The sequence below is a fragment of the Pelophylax lessonae genome, assembly GCF_965119305.1.
Source record: "Pelophylax lessonae genome assembly, chromosome: 12".
NCBI lineage: Eukaryota > Metazoa > Chordata > Amphibia > Anura > Ranidae > Pelophylax > Pelophylax lessonae.
This window is the reverse complement of record NC_138779.1, coordinates 96,878,836-96,894,663: the sequence shown is the minus strand read 5'-3', so window position 1 is coordinate 96,894,663 and position 15,828 is coordinate 96,878,836. Positions and strand designations below refer to the sequence as shown.

General features: G+C 41.3%; 1 protein-coding gene across 1 annotated transcript in view; it reads left to right on the top strand.

Moving 5' to 3' along the window:
• Window positions 1-15,828, top strand: part of GYS1 (glycogen synthase 1) — a 117,121-nt gene that overhangs the window by 90,336 nt on the left and 10,957 nt on the right. Inside the window, exons 9-12 of the mRNA XM_082273724.1 lie at window positions 2,086-2,145; window positions 8,531-8,609; window positions 8,740-8,853; window positions 11,967-12,093. Coding sequence (XP_082129850.1) covers window positions 2,086-2,145; window positions 8,531-8,609; window positions 8,740-8,853; window positions 11,967-12,093 — 380 coding nt within the window. The remainder of the gene's footprint in view (window positions 1-2,085; window positions 2,146-8,530; window positions 8,610-8,739; window positions 8,854-11,966; window positions 12,094-15,828) is intronic.

The window sequence follows — 15,828 nt, the reverse complement described above, 5'->3', positions numbered from 1 at the left end:
GCAATATAACAAAGAGTGAAAACTTTAAGGGGGTCTGAATACTTTCCGTACCCACTGTACTTGCCTTACAAGGAAGCCCCTGCAGCGGCGCCTGATCACTGCTAGAGAGCTGAAATGTTCCCTCTGCGTCTCTTCCCGGTTTGTGGGCTCCGGCGATGTGAGTGGCCTGAGCCGCGATGACGACGATCCCGCGCATGCACGCGGGAGCTCTCCGTTCTGGCAAGGAGCTCAGAGATTCGGGCACCATACGCCGGACCTTCAGAGCACATGCGTCACTGATGTCAGTGGCTGCATGCAGGGTGAATATCTCCTAAACCATGCAGGTTTAGGAAATATTTATTTTACCTACAGGTAACCCTTATTATAGGCTTACCTGTAGGTAAAAATCACCAAGCGGGGTATACAACCGTTTTAAAGTGATTCTAAATGTAAAAAAAATTTAATTTAAAAAAACAAACCATGTCATACTTACCTGCTTTGTGCAATGGTCTGCACAGAGCAGCCCTGATCTCCCTCTTTTCTGGTCCCCTGTCGGTGCTTCTAGCTAACCACTGTCTTCATAGCAAGTTGCTTGCTATGGGGGCACTTATGCCTCGTACACACGCAACGATTATCGGCCGACCGATCGTCCGCCTTTTTTGCAGAGTGGTGTTTTGTTGGTTGGAATGTGCCTAGACTGCACACAAATTTTCACGGCCAACAAAAATCAACTTCAGAAGTGATGTCATGTGTTGGTTTACTTTCCGTGTGTTTTTTCTTCTCTGAGCATGCCCAGTCTTGCTCATCAGATTTTTGTCTGCCGAAATCTGTACTGACTGACAGAAAATTGGCCGTTGTGTTGACGGCCAACAAAAATTTTATAGCATGCACACCAGATTTTTTTCGGCCGAAAAGTCGGAGTCGGTTGTCGGAAGCATCATACTAACAAGCCGAAAATCGGCCGATCGAAAATTCACGGCCAATTATCGACGCGTGTGTACGTGGCTTTAGGCAGACTTGCTCCCGAGCCTCGCTGTCTGCATCTTTTGACACAGGCGGGGAGACTTGACCTCTGTCACTGGCTGTAGTTGACAGCAGGAAGAGCTAATATGTTATGCAGCTGTGTCTGAGCCAATGAGGAGGGAGAGAGCAAAAAAAGCCTCTGCTTTTGTGCACATCGCTAATTGAGATCGGGCTCAGGTGAGTATAAGAGGGGGCTGGGGGGAACTACATGCAGAGAGTGCGTTGAGGTAAAAACCTTCTGCCTTTAGAACCACTTTAAACTGGCCACTAGTGGTCACTATAGACCAGAAGATATTGAACTGACATACATAAGTAGAATGTAGTTACAGCACACTTTTTGAGGACCTTCTAAAAAAAAAAAGTGGTAAATTGCTTTTTTTTTCCTTTTTTTTTTGCATGGTGGAAAATTTAGACCTAGAAATAAACCAGCAAATCTACTTAGTTGATTAGATATCTAATTGATCACACTGCCTATTTTTTGCCAACAATTTATGCCGAGCTAAATCTAATAAACATAGTTTTTTTTGGGAGAAAAGTGGATTGTCGTTTTTCTTCTTACTGTTTTTTTTTGGTTGCATTTTGAAGTCCGCTTCTTTGTCAAGAAATACAAAAAATTTGACATTTTGGTGGTGGTGGTTTTTTTTTTTTTTTTTTTTTTTTTTTTGGATGAATACACCTTTCTAGTTTATCTTTCTTTTTCTTCACAGTGCCTTATGTTTTTTTTTTTGTTTTGTTTTTTTTTGTAAATTATTTATAGGAAAGGGAAATACAGACCAAGAAAATCAGTACATAATATACACTCGGGTATAATCAAGGTTCCATTTGTTGACCAAATAAGACTGAATGGAGTCATGACATAAGATTCCAGATATTGGTGTGCATTCCCTGAAAACTTTTCAAATGTTTAACAAAAAAACAAACTCTAAGCCAACTTTTGAATATATCCTGGTGCTAGCCGAGAAGAACATAGGAATAAAGGAACAAAAAAAAAGGGGGAGGGTGATTTATTGTTATTTTGCTTTCTGCTGTGTGTGTCCTTAAGGCAGTAACATTTCCTGTATCTTTTCTTGTCTTTTTTCATAGTGATACAGCCAATGCAGTAAAAGAAAAGTTTGGAAAGAAATTGTACGAGTCACTGCTAGTGTAAGTGCAAACTTGCTATTGGAAACCGTTTCAGCGCCAGGAATTTCACCGGGGCAAGTGGTTGGGAATCTGGAATTATTTTGCAGTGCCATCTACAGGTGGCTCTGGTATTGCGGCATGTTTTTTAATTACCAAAGTAATCTCAGTTCCTATTAATTTCATTGCTGGTGATCTGTATTTCCAGGGAAAAATGAACTGAGTTTATTCTACAACTGGTTAATGGTGAGCTCACATGATGTTCTGACCCTACTCGCCTTTTTGATACAAACCCATTATTCTTTCTGGGTTATTCTTTCTAGCTGATCTTGAATTCTTTGATATTTATTACCCTAACAACTTCACTATCTAAATATTCTATTGTAACTCTCATTTTATATAGAGAATGCGAAGTCTAAGATGTCCTTCACAATCCCTGAATGTATTCCAAACTGAGAACTTTAATATATCAAACTCCCATAGGCAGCTATGTATACCCACTGACAGATTTCACCTACACCCTCAAACACTCGCTGCAATAACCTATATGACTTTGTACAATGGTCAGTGTATTTTTAGATTTCAATCTGTTTATCGTAGTTTTAAATAGCAATAGAAAACACATGCAGTTCAATAGAGAAAAGTACATTTACATCAAGTTGTCAGTGGTTTATCGTAAAAAAAATATAGCCAGGAAATCAGGACATCATATCAGGGTTTTGACAGTATATGTGCGAGAAAGTGATTTCATGTAAACCACGGGGAGTAATTTGTGACCCCAATCAACATTTCCTCCAACCGCGCTTAGACTGGGGAGAATGGGAATTCATAACAGGGTGAATGCAATGTTCATGTGAACTGTGCATCACATACAGTAACGCTAGGTTCACACCTTTGCAGGTTGAGATTGATGCATTTTCCCGTTGCAGGTTGTGTTTTTTTTTTTTTTACACACTGTTTTTGACGCATTTTTTATGCGTTTTTTTATGTGTTTTGCATTTATTGGCGATGTCTGTCATGCAGGAGAAACCAGCAAAACCCAATGCGTTTCCATCTATGTTTATGGAACCAAAAACGTAACCTGCTGCAGACAAAGTCCCTGACCCTTTCCAAAAAACACACCAGTTGAAAATGCACAGATTTGAACGTGACCCACAGGAAATCCATGTTAAATGGACTGTAATGCATTTCTGCAAAACTGAAAACGCGCTACAAAACGCATAGGTGTGAACCTAGTTTAACATGCTTGTGAACAATTGAGATCTTAACAATTTAAACGATAGAGAATAAACAAAGGAAAAAAAGGGTGTTAAGAGGAGTTGGGGTGGCACTTCCTCATGCGTCAGTCTTCTGGTGATAGATATTGTATCCAAGGTTGCCACGTCTTATCAAATTTATTCTGGTTGCTTTGGAGGGAGCATGTTAGTTTGTCAATAATCTTGATCACATTTAGTTTTTGTGTAACAAATCAAACTTGATGATCGTCTGATTCCAACACCACGATATAGCTTTCTTAGCAGCTAGTATCATGTAGGAGAATCAAGGGTTAGTCTTGTTCAAAATTTTAATGTCCAGCTTTTAAAAGCGAGCAATCTCTGGTGATCTAGAAATTTTCACATTTGTAACTAAACGGATTAAGTGAGAAATTCTGATCCAAAACCTCCTTGGGGCACTGCCACCAAATGTGAATCAAAGTGCCTGTCTGGCCACAGTTCCTGAAACACCGGAATGAAGCCCTGTGCATTCATCTTTGCTATTTCCTTGTTGGGATCATATACCATCTCAGGAGAGTTTTATAATAAGATTCTACCATTAATAGAGATGTTAGAAGAAAGATTGCTATAGCCTTGTACAGACTAGTAGTTTTTTTTTCGTTCAACCAAGCAGGGCTGAACGAAAAAAAAACGACTGCTCAGGAGGAGCAGCTGTACTAACAATCCAATGTTGGTACAGCCACCTCCCCTGCTGTTTATTTGTGTTCTGGCAGAAAGACGACCCCCCACCAGAACACTCCGGTCAGCGCTTTCAGCCATTGGCTGAGAGCGCTGATTGGGAGCAGGTCAGAAGACCTTTTTCGGTCATGCCCCTTCGACCGAAGCCGGCCTGACTCAAGTACACACAGGCCAAATGTCGGACCGTTTCTATTGAACTGGCCAATTCTGCCTGACATTGGCCCGTGTGTACTAGGCTTATGTCTTTCCAATCTGGTAGGTTCCAGGTGATATTGAGGTTATTTTCCTAATGTTCCATACAAGAATGCTTTCGTTCCAAGTCTGTCCAGCAACTATAAAGTAATGAGATACAACTCTGCATCGGGTCTCTAGTTTTACAGGAGTTTTCCAGAACCTTTCTGAAGGAGGCATTTAATGTTCAATAATGTTATAATCCATAGAGTGTAAATTCTCTCCTGATAAGTAATCTCCTATTCGTAAAACAAGCCCTTATTGACCCATCAAGGAAAGGGGCCTGGGGATAGTCCCAGGATTAATTCTGCATTGCAAAATATAGGAGACAAAGGCGTTTGAGGCTAATGGAGCTTTTTCTTCACCTTATGTCTGTCTCTTATAGCCAGGGAATATGCCAAAATGGGACATAATATTGGAGGTCGCAACCTGCTAGACCACTGGGCAATTGGGTAATCTGTGCTGCCTGGTGATAGATAATGTGGTTTGGTATTCCCAGGCCCTCTTTATTTTTGGGAGTGTATAGCAGGGATCTAATAATTCTGGGGCATTTGTTTCCCCATATAAATGTAATGAGGCCCTACTAAAGTTTCATCAGCTCTCTCGGGTATTGCGATTGGAATTTGCCTGAAAAAATATAAAATTCTGGGAATTCTGTCTTGACTGAGTCCTGCCCAACCAGGAAAGCTGGGTAGTTTGCAGAGTTAGGCGTGTGCAGAAGCTGTGTAACAATAGAGGAAGGCAAGTTAATATTTAATGCTACAGATTTATACACCAGATAATTTCTAATTTCCGAGAAAATAAAAAGTTTAAGTTGGGTATTTTAATGTGAGGAGATGTTATGTCCATTGGCACATTTACTGTATATTTGTGAGATCCACAATAAGTGCCCTTAATATCATGATTGGAGCATTTGGCAACTGCCAATGGTTCCATGGCAATGGTGAATAGAGACGACAAGGGGCATCCTTGTCTTGTCCCTCTTTGAATAACTATTGGGTCAGATTTATATCCTTTAAGTAAAATACAGAGCCCGTAGAATTTGTAAGAGGGATCAAGCCCCACAGATTCCAAAACCAGAAACAAATAGTTTGAGGACAGGCTTTCAAATGTTTAATGAAGATCTAATGCGAGTAGCATTGCCTGTATGTGTAGAGGAGAGTCCCATTTGGAATGAACTATTGAGATTAGATTCAGTGTTCTACATGTTTCATCCGATGTTTGCCGATATCTAATGAAACCTGATTGGTTTTTATGGATATATTGTTCCAGAAATGAATTAAGACTTAGGGCAAGCACCATTGTGAATATATTAGGATCACAATTAATCAAAAAGAGTGGTCTGTATTTGGAAACCTCTGTAGAATTCTCTGGTCTGGCAATAACGCTAAAAAAAAGCCAGTTTTTTCTCATGCGGAGTATGTGCTCCATCTCTTAAGTAATAAAAACATATGGTTAAATGGCGCGTTAATAAGTCTAACGTTTTTTTTATAATACACGTTAGGGAGTCCGGTCCTGGGATTTATGTTGTGGTTTCAGTATTTTTATTACCCCAGAGATTTCATCACATGTGAGCATTTTTTCCATTAATATTATATGTTTTGTGGATAAAAATGGGAGTTTGTGTCTCCAGGAATTTCTGAAATAGAAGATTGGCTATCAGCTGAATAAGTTTGCTATACTAAGAATAACACTTCTGTGGGATTCGGTGAGGATTTTTGGATAGCAAAGGCTGCAGTACCTAAATCAAGGCTCCTCTGTATACTGTGGTCCAAGCTCTATAATTTTGAGTCTCCAAATTGGAGCACATATAGCAGTGGATAGATTAAAAGCAGGTTTGCCTGGAGGGAGCTCGCCACTCCTTAAAGGTACAGGAACGCCAAGCAGGAGCACTATGGCAGCTGAAGGCATCCAGTGCGTCCCTGCATCAAATTCAACCAACTACAAAAAAGTGGCATCTACCCCAAACTATAACTAGCCTGTGCAGTAAGGTGCACTTGGAAGGGCAGCCCACATCACAAACAAACAAAACATTTCCCAGCATAATTACCAGCTAGCCAGCAAAAAATTTACCTAAATAAATTATTATTTGTTAGACAGGGTCAATTTGCGTTTTTCTGCAGGCTAGCTGGTAAGTGTGCTGGGAAATCTTTGTGATGAGCAAACAGGAAACTGCCTATGAAGATCATTTGGTGTGAATGACTGAGGGATGTGTGTTTTTAATGTAGTGTCACAATGTTCGCACCTAAAGAGCAATAGTAGAAAAAGCTTTAATATGCTTCAGTGGGAAGTTCAGCCCTTGCACACTGTGTAAAACCAGTCGAAAAGTAGAATTTACATTAGGTGATGTTGTCATTGTTGGAATCATGAAAAATGTCACACTCACCCTCCATTGGGTACTATTGCGGATCGTAAGAGGGGGACTGGAAGGTTCCACAAACTGCTCTCCAGAAGAGATGCAGGAACAGACTTAAGTCAAGAAGATACAGGTTAGAAAGTAACACAACAAAAAGGTTGAACATAGGACAATCATTTGCGCCTTTATAATCAACTGTAGGTTGGGAGTGCTAAAGAGTAATGGTATTTGTTGCTTTCACCAATAAAGTCTTCTGGAAGATTTAATTCCAGAATGAAAAGGAGTCTCGCCACCAGAATCCAAGAAAGGGTCCTTTTTAATAAAGGCATGTATGAGGCATCGTTAAAGTGCTCTGTAAAGATTTGAATTTCGTGGCCCAGGAATTTTAAATCGGGATTGTCTCTAGCATTTCTCACGACAACCTCTAGTGTGATAGAAATGTAGTTTTACGATAATGTCTGTGGACTGTCCAGTTTAGGCAACGTTAAAGCTCTATGGATATTTTTCCAGGTCTAATCTGGCTGCTTCTGGCAGTGCATTTTGGATTATAGATTGTACTGCACTGGTGCTTTATTCCACCTATTCAGGCAGGCCCCTAATACGGAAATTATAACGGTTTTCTAGATCTTTAATTTTGGCGCACTACAATTTGAGACATATTTTGAACAACTCTCTGTGTACGTTATCATTTTTTTTTCAGTGCTGGTCAGCCTTTTGTCCCAGCTCGATAAAATCTTGTCTCAGCTCACTTGTTTGCCCTTCGTTCTCTGTGGCAGGGCTTTTTATATATCCCCTGTATGGAGTGGTTTGGGAGATGTTGCATCTGCCATCTTGCCCCCTCTGCCACGTGTGCTATGTGCAAAGGGGGGAGATGCAATAAGGGTTTCAACAGATTCACTTTAAAAGAAAAAGGAGAACCTTCCTTCAATGCTCTCTTAGAGCTGCTGTGAGCTGTACTCTGCATACTTTGCAGCAGAGATGTATAGTAACTAAGTAGAACTACTTCACTACTGTACTTAAGTACCGAAAGGCGGTATCTGTACTTTCCTGGAGTATAATTTTTTTCTCCTACTTCCACTTTTACTTCACTACATTTTTTCAATGATTTCAATACTTCTACTCCGATTTTTTTTTTTTTTTTTGTGCTGCATAGTTACTCGTTACAGTTATAAAAATTACCACTGCCAGAACAGTAGATGGCAGGTTTCATGAAGCTCAAAACATGTGTATTATCAGCGCATACGAAAATAAAAGCTACTGTATGTATAAATAAAAGCTGCATTTGTAATAATAAAAAACAATATGATGATCAAACTTTTGACGTCTTTCTTTAATAACTACATAACACGGTACTTGTACTTTTACTTTCAGTAGAAATTTTTTTTTTTCAAAACGACTGATACTTTTACTTTCAGTACTTGAGTAGCAATTTTTTTTTAAAAAACTACTTGCAATACTTAAGTACAAAAAAATGTTGAATACTTTAGTACTTCTACTCAAGTCACTTTTTGATCGAGCACTTCCACTTCTACTCAAGTATGGGTTTGGAGTACTTTATACAACTCTTCATTGCAGTTACAGTCAGCTGGGATAACTCCAGGAGCTAATAGGCTACTTTCTCACAGGGCTTGTACAGATTTCTAATGGCAACTAGCATAGTTTAGAAATGTAGGGTGGAGCAGAAGCAAACATGATGTTAATCAGAAAAAGAAGGAAACTGTTGTAAGGAAACATAATTGGTTACACGAATGATGCATGGCATGCTGGAAGAAAAGTGTTACACTGTAATGTTAAAGGTAAGGTTATCTTTACGTATCAAACGAGGAAAGAGATCTGTTGCTGAACATTGCTTGGCTGTTTTCTATTCTAGAGGGAATTTGCCTGACATGAACAAGATGCTGGATAAAGAAGATTTCACTATGATGAAGAGAGCCATTTTTGCTACTCAGGTATGGAGACCGAGCAGTGGTAAAGAATGCATGACCATTAGATCTGATCTGTATTTTAGTTTAATGGATTAAAATTAGACATTTCTGTTGCTCTACTTCTTCTTTTTAAATGAATGTGCTTTCTCCACAGAGACAGTCATTCCCTCCAGTCTGCACACACAACATGCTCGATGACTCTTCTGACGCAATCTTAAACACTATTCGAAGGATCGGTCTTTTTAACAGTAGTACAGATCGCATAAAGGTGAGAGAGACCTATGTGGGAACATTCATGGCAGAACACAGACCACATGCTCTTCCTTCCAAGTCTGTCACTGATCTCATGTCTGTAGGAGGCCCACGACTCCACTGACTGGTTGTCTGTGAGATTATTCAATTGGGTCAGAAATTCGCCACCGACTACTACTGTTCTTCCTAAGATGGCAGCCCTACCTCTTCTCTCTGCCTCATTTACAAGAATAGGAATGTCTTACCGATCAGATCATTCCTAATCATGCACCCTCCACCAGATCCTGGTACCTGATGGCGGTTGCCATCATATGTGCAGCTCCAAACATAAAAATTGCTGGAGAAATTCAGCTACCAATACAATTCAGACACATGGTCCAACCACCCTTAGCGAATGCAGTTCCTATAGGGAAGTGATCTCCAAACTGTGGCCTAACGGCCTTATGCGGCCCCTTGCTTGCCTTTTTCTGGCCCTTGAGGCACTATTCCTGCCACTGATACAAGACACTATTCCTCCCCCTGACGATAACAATGGACCACTATTGTTCTTACAGATTCCAATGATTGGGGTACTATTCCTTACCCTGATACCAGCAATGGCACACTGTTTCTCCCACTGATACCAAAGATAGGGCACTCTTTACTCCCAGGGCATTTTCTGCTCACACTGGCCACAGTCCGCCCCCCAAAGTCTGAAGGACAGTAAACCGGCCCTTTGTTTGAAAGTTTGGAGACTCCTACTATAGGGTGTAGAAACTAGAGACACTAGAGCAGGGAAGCTATAGTGTGTGTGGGGCTGGTTTGAGGTCTGTCCCCTCACGGCTATAGATACTGTATCTAAGGATTGCAATTTTTTTATTTTATTAATTCTCTATTTATTAATACACCATTTTATTTATTTTCCTTAATGCAAGAAGTGTAAATTCCAGAATTTGTCTTGCCATCAGCCTCCTATAGAGCACACTCCTACCTGTACAGCAGAGCTTAGACTGGCAGAGGGAGAAGCAACAAGGAGCCAGTGAGGTGTGCTGCAGTGCTCATGTACTAACAAGCAACATGCTGATAGGAGGAGAGAGCAGAGTTGCCCGAGAGTTACGCTCATTGGTGTACTGCTTCTCTTTTTACCGTCCAATGACAAGACCTGAAAATTTACCCAATTGCAACAGCGAAAAATCAGGTCTTCTGCTTTGCCAAACGGGAATGTGTTGTGAAGAAGAGCTGCGTAAATCTCAAGACTGAATTGACAAATACAAATCCTTTGGCAGATAAAAAAAGATTATTTTGTACTGTGCTTTCATCTGTATATTTAGCTGTTTGTCTGACATTCAGTTTTAACCTGACATATGTGTTTAATAAGATATGATAGAACATCTGGTCAACAGCTAATGTTTCAGTGTGTACCTGAATGTTCCCTACAAGCCACAGATTTGTTTATCCTGTTAATCTGTCAAAGGAAGACCATGTGTCTATTACTAACCTTTAACTAAACCTTTAAGCTTTCTGTTTGTATATGTTTTTTTATGCCTTGTCTGTTGTTCCCGCACTGCTGTGTGCATCATTGAAATCCTTTATAACAAGAAAGTGTCTGAAATCTGCCATACCACATAAGATCAAACTGTGGTGGGAGGGGGTGAGCTAATTGGAAGATAATTATTTTTGTGTTCCTGATTTATTGGCTGCAAGTCTCTAATCCTTGAGGACCTTCACTTACTTTCGGAATCCCTAAAAGATCTTCTGAGTCCTGGATGTATGCTGGAGATAAGCAAACACTAAAAAGTGGAACCTAGCATTGACCCTCTCAGTTCAGATGTCACTCAAAGGGATAAATAAGTTCGGCTCTATCCTCCAAGCTCTTGGCTGTAAGCTCCATCCACCAAGCTCTTGGCTGTAAGCTCCATCCACCAAGCTCCATCCACCAAGCTCTTGGCTGTAAGCTCCATCCACCAAGCTCTTGGCTGTAAGCTCCATCCACCAAGCTCTTGGCTGTAAGCTCCATCCACCAAGCTCTTGGCTGTAAGCTCCATCCACCAAGCTCTTGGCTGTAAGCTCCATCCACCAAGCTCTTGGCTGTAAGCTCCATCCACCGAGCTCTTGGCTGTCAGCTCCATCCACCAAGCTCTTGGCTGTAAGCTCCATCCACCAAGCTCCATCCACCAAGCTCTTGGCTGTAAGCTCCATCCTCCAAGCTCTTGGCTGTAAGCTTCATCCACCAAGCTCTTGGCTGTAAGCTCCATCCACCAAGCTCTTGGCTGTAAGCTCCATCCACCAAGCTCTTGGCTGTAAGCTCCATCCACCAAGCTCTTGGCTGTAAGCTCCATCCACCAAGCTCTTGGCTGTAAGCTCCATCCACCAAGCTCTTGGCTGTAAGCTCCATCCACCAAGCTCTTGGCTGTAAGCTCCATCCACCAAGCTCTTGGCTGTAAGCTCCATCCACCAAGCTCTTGGCTGTAAGCTCCATCCACCAAGCTCTTGGCTGTAAGCTCCATCCACCAAGCTCTTGGCTGTAAGCTCCATCCACCAAGCTCTTGGCTGTAAGCTCCATCCACCAAGCTCTTGGCTGTAAGCTCCATCCACCAAGCTCTTGGCTGTAGGCTCCATCCACCAAGCTCTCGGCTGCAAGCTCCATCCACCAAGCTCCCGGCTGCAAGCTCCATCCACCAAGCTCCCGGCTGCAAGCTCCATCCACCAAGCTCCCGGCTGCAAGCTCCATCCACCAAGCTCCCGGCTGCAAGCTCCATCCACCAAGCTCCCGGCTGCAAGCTCCATCCACCAAGCTCTTGGCTGTAGTATTCCTTCCGTAATCAGTCCTGTCTTTTTTCAGAGCTGCAATAAACCTCAATCCTCTCCTTTCTGCATGGAGAATTAGACAGGGTATACATCAAGAACCTTTGATATAAAGTACTGATATAGCCTAATATTTACAGTGCAATTTTTTCCAACCTGCATACTGAGGTTTCAGGCTTGATGATCATCCTCCATGCAATGTCCATGGAGTGAGGCTTGTTAGGCAGTATTTGTAATTCTGTGTTCTTTTCTTTTTGTTTTAGTTGTTCACACCCTTTCATTGACTCTGCCTTTTTATCTCTTTTCTTGTTTTTTTTTTTTTTTTTTTTCTTATGTACCTCTCAGGTAATTTTCCATCCAGAGTTCCTCTCCTCTACAAGCCCACTTTTACCAGTGGATTACGAGGAGTTTGTGCGTGGATGTCACCTTGGGGTCTTCCCTTCTTACTATGAACCCTGGGGATACACGCCAGGTAAGCCATGACCTTTCTTGTTATCTGGAATGTTTTGCTCCCCATATTATTCCATATTAAACTCTCTATTGCTTCTATGAAACAATATAATAGTAATACTGTAACTGTATGTAAGGAATGTAAACAAAGAACGTTAAAAATAATCTATGCTCACAAATCAACTTTTGGCCCCTTTCACACTTGTGCAACTTGTCATGCAATTTGGGACTGCAAAATCGCATGACAAGTCGTTCTCCATTATTTCCAATGAGTACCATTCATATCTGTGCGACTTGAAGTTGCACCGACTTTAAAGTCGTCCCTGCACTACTTTGTCACGATTTTGAAGCGTTCTAAGGCCAAAGACTTTCAAGCCCAGTCAAAATCGCGGCAACAAAGTTGCGGTAAAATTGCGCGGCTTTGAGTCGCATAAGTGTGAAAGGGGCCTTTGGGGTGCTGTCCCAATAGCCAAAATACAAAGGGATGGAATGCAGCATCTATCCACCCTGTGCTAGTTGGGCATTCAGTAGGCACATCAGTATTTCTGCAGCCAAGCTGTGCCTGAACCCCCCCAAAGGAAAACAAACAAAAAATCAAATAAGGATGCAGTGGGGAAAATCATTATTTGATCCCCTGCAGATTTTGTAAGTTTGTCCACTTACAAAGGAATGAAGGTTCTATCATTTTTATCATGGGTGTATTTTAAATTATAGAGACATATCCGCCAAAAATACAGAAAAGACACTTAATGCAAATGTTATAAATGGAGTTGCAGTTCAGTAAGTAAAAAAAGTATCGTTGATCCCCAAGCAAAACATAACTTGGTACTTGGTGGAAAAACCCTTGTTGGCAAGCACAGAGGTAAGATGGATGTTGTAGTTGGTTAGCAGGTTTGCACACATCTCACTGGGGGTTTTGGCCCAATTTTCTCTAAATCCTTAAGATTTCTTGGCTGTCGCTTGGCAACTTGAAGTTTAAGCCCCCTCCATACATGTTCGATAGGATTAAGGTCTGGATACTGGCTAGGCCACTTGATGACCTTTAATGTGCTGCTTCTTGGGCCACTCCTTTGTTACCTTGGAGGTATGTTTTGGGTCATTACCATGCTGGAAGACCCATCCACAACCCATCTTCAGTGTTCTGGCTGAGGGAAGAAGATTCTCATCCAAGATTTTTCAATAGATAGTTCCGTCCATTGGCCCCTCAATGCGACAAAGTCGGTCTGTGCCTTTAGCGGAGAATCCGCCCCAAAGCATTATGTTTCCACCTCCACGCTTGACTGTAGGGATGGTGTCCCTAGGGTCATAGTCAGAATTTTTCTTCATCCAAACAGCGAGTCGAGCTAATGCCTAATTTTGGTCTCATCTAACCTCTACCCTTTTCTCTCGGTCCTTCTCGGAATCCTTTAGATGTTCATTATGAAACTTCAGACAGGCCTGTACATGTGAGGAGAGGGACCTTGCGGGCCCTGCAAGATTTCAAACCATGGCGGCATATTCTCTTACCAATGGTTTGTTTGGTGACTGTGACCCAACTGCCTTGAGATCATTCACAAGCTCCTCTCATGTAGTTCGGGGCTGATCCCTCATTTTTCTCATGATCATCCTTACCCCCATGAGGCAAAATCTTGAATAAGGCTCCAGACCAAGGGTGAGCAATGGTTTTTGTGTTTCTTCCATTTGCGTATAATTGCTCCAACAGTTGTCTCCTTCTCACCTTTTACGCACATAACGAGTGGTCGTTAGGAGCACCTTCTTAAACTGATGGGATAAATCTGTGTACCACATGAGCACATACTGTAGCCAGTCTGTGGGAGCCAAGATTATTGTTGGTTGGTAGGAGATCAAAAAATTATTTTACTTACTGAACTGCAACTCAATTTATAACATTTGTATCATGTGTTTTTTCAGGATTTTTGGTTGATATTCTGTTTCTATCATTTAAAATACACCTATGATCACAATTCTAGACCCTTCATTTCTTTGTAAGGGCCCTTTCAAACAGGCGGACCGTTCAGATCCGCTTGTCTGTTTTTCAGGCGGATCTGAACAGATGCCCCATGCATCTCTATGGGGCATCGGATGTCATCGGAGACATGTCCGCTGACATCCGATTCGATCCATCAAATCTAGACGGATGGCGTCTATCGGATCGGATGAGAATGGAAAGACGGTCCGCTCCCATCCGATTTCCCTCATAGAGAACAGCGGGACCTAACGGCTGTGTCTCCGCACACAGCGTGGAGACACAGCTGCCATCTGCCTGATCAGCGGGGGATCGGCGGATCGATCCCCCGCTGAGAAAAACTAAGTCCACCTGATGGACTCCCTGTGTGAAAGGGGCCTAAGTGGGCAAACTTACAAAATCTTCAGGGGATCAAATAATTATTTTGCTCACTGTATATACATCGGGTCTGTCATCGGAAAGAAGAATATATTCAGAAAAAGTCTTGCTTTTCTGGATCTGAGACAAAGTTAGCCATGCAATTAATTTTAATTTAATTTTTACAACTGCCCAGTAAGTAAACATACCTAGATCTATAGGTTTAATTTCAGTTTTGATCATATCAATTCTCTATAGACTGTGTAAACCTAATTATAAAGGAAAAAAATAAAAATAAAGATGAAAAATTCTATTTACAATATAATTTGGAAATATATAGGAATATGTAGGTCAAGGATGCAATTAAGGCGTTTTTTTTTTTTTTTGTTCTACTAGTTTCAATGGCTTTTTCTTGGTAAAGCGTATAGTACATATAAGAATGCACCATTTCACCCTGATATGGGGGTTAAACTGTGCAGGTCTGATTTCTTAAGCTTGGTGCACCACCATTTTATTTGCATATAGTTAATCTGGTTGAAAAAAGACACAAGTCCATCCAGTTCAACCGAAAGAGAGCGAGAAAACCTCTATATACTCTCTCCAATACCCACAGTTGATCCAGAGGAATGCAAAAATAAACACCTAAAAAACAGTAAAGCATGATCCAATTTGCTCCAGCAGGGGAAATAATTCCTTCCTGATCCCAAAGACACAATTGGATATTCCCTGGATCAACTTTACCTATAAATATTATAATCCAGTTATATTATGTACATTTAGGAAAGAATCCAGGCCTTTCTTTAAACAATCTACTGAGCTGGCCAGAACCAGCTCTAGAGAGTCTGTTCCACTTTTTGATGCTTCACTGCACTGTACCTCCAGGCTGCATTGCAGTATGAATAGGACTAATAGAAAACATTCATCCTGCATTCATCCAGTGTGGTAAAATCAGGTCAGCACAGCCTTACATTTGCAGGTCAAGCTTTCAGGTATAGCCCCTTCTTCTAAGGTCTAGGAAATGTGCGTAGACCCCCGAAACAAGCCCTGAAAATGTAATTGTTTTGTGCAAAAAAAATATATCACAGAAAGCACAACTGTGTTGTTGCAATTACACTAATGCGGCTGCAGTCGCCCTAACCTGTTTGAAGAAAGCGCACAGGTTCACCAGCAAGGACAGCAATAAATTCTTCCCCGCTCCTAAAACATAAAAAAGGTGACTGGAATTTAATTTTATTATGATTGGGTAACATATTTGATACAGTATAATTAGCTAGAATATGCATAGTGTCCAAACCCGCCTCTAGGTGGCAGCATAGCCATATGTAAAAATTCTGCACCCTCATATAAATGATGGAGAAATATCTATTCTAGCCAAATGTTTTGCTCTGGAAAGGTCTGCCAAGATCTGTGGGTACCCTAAAACAGTGGTCCTCA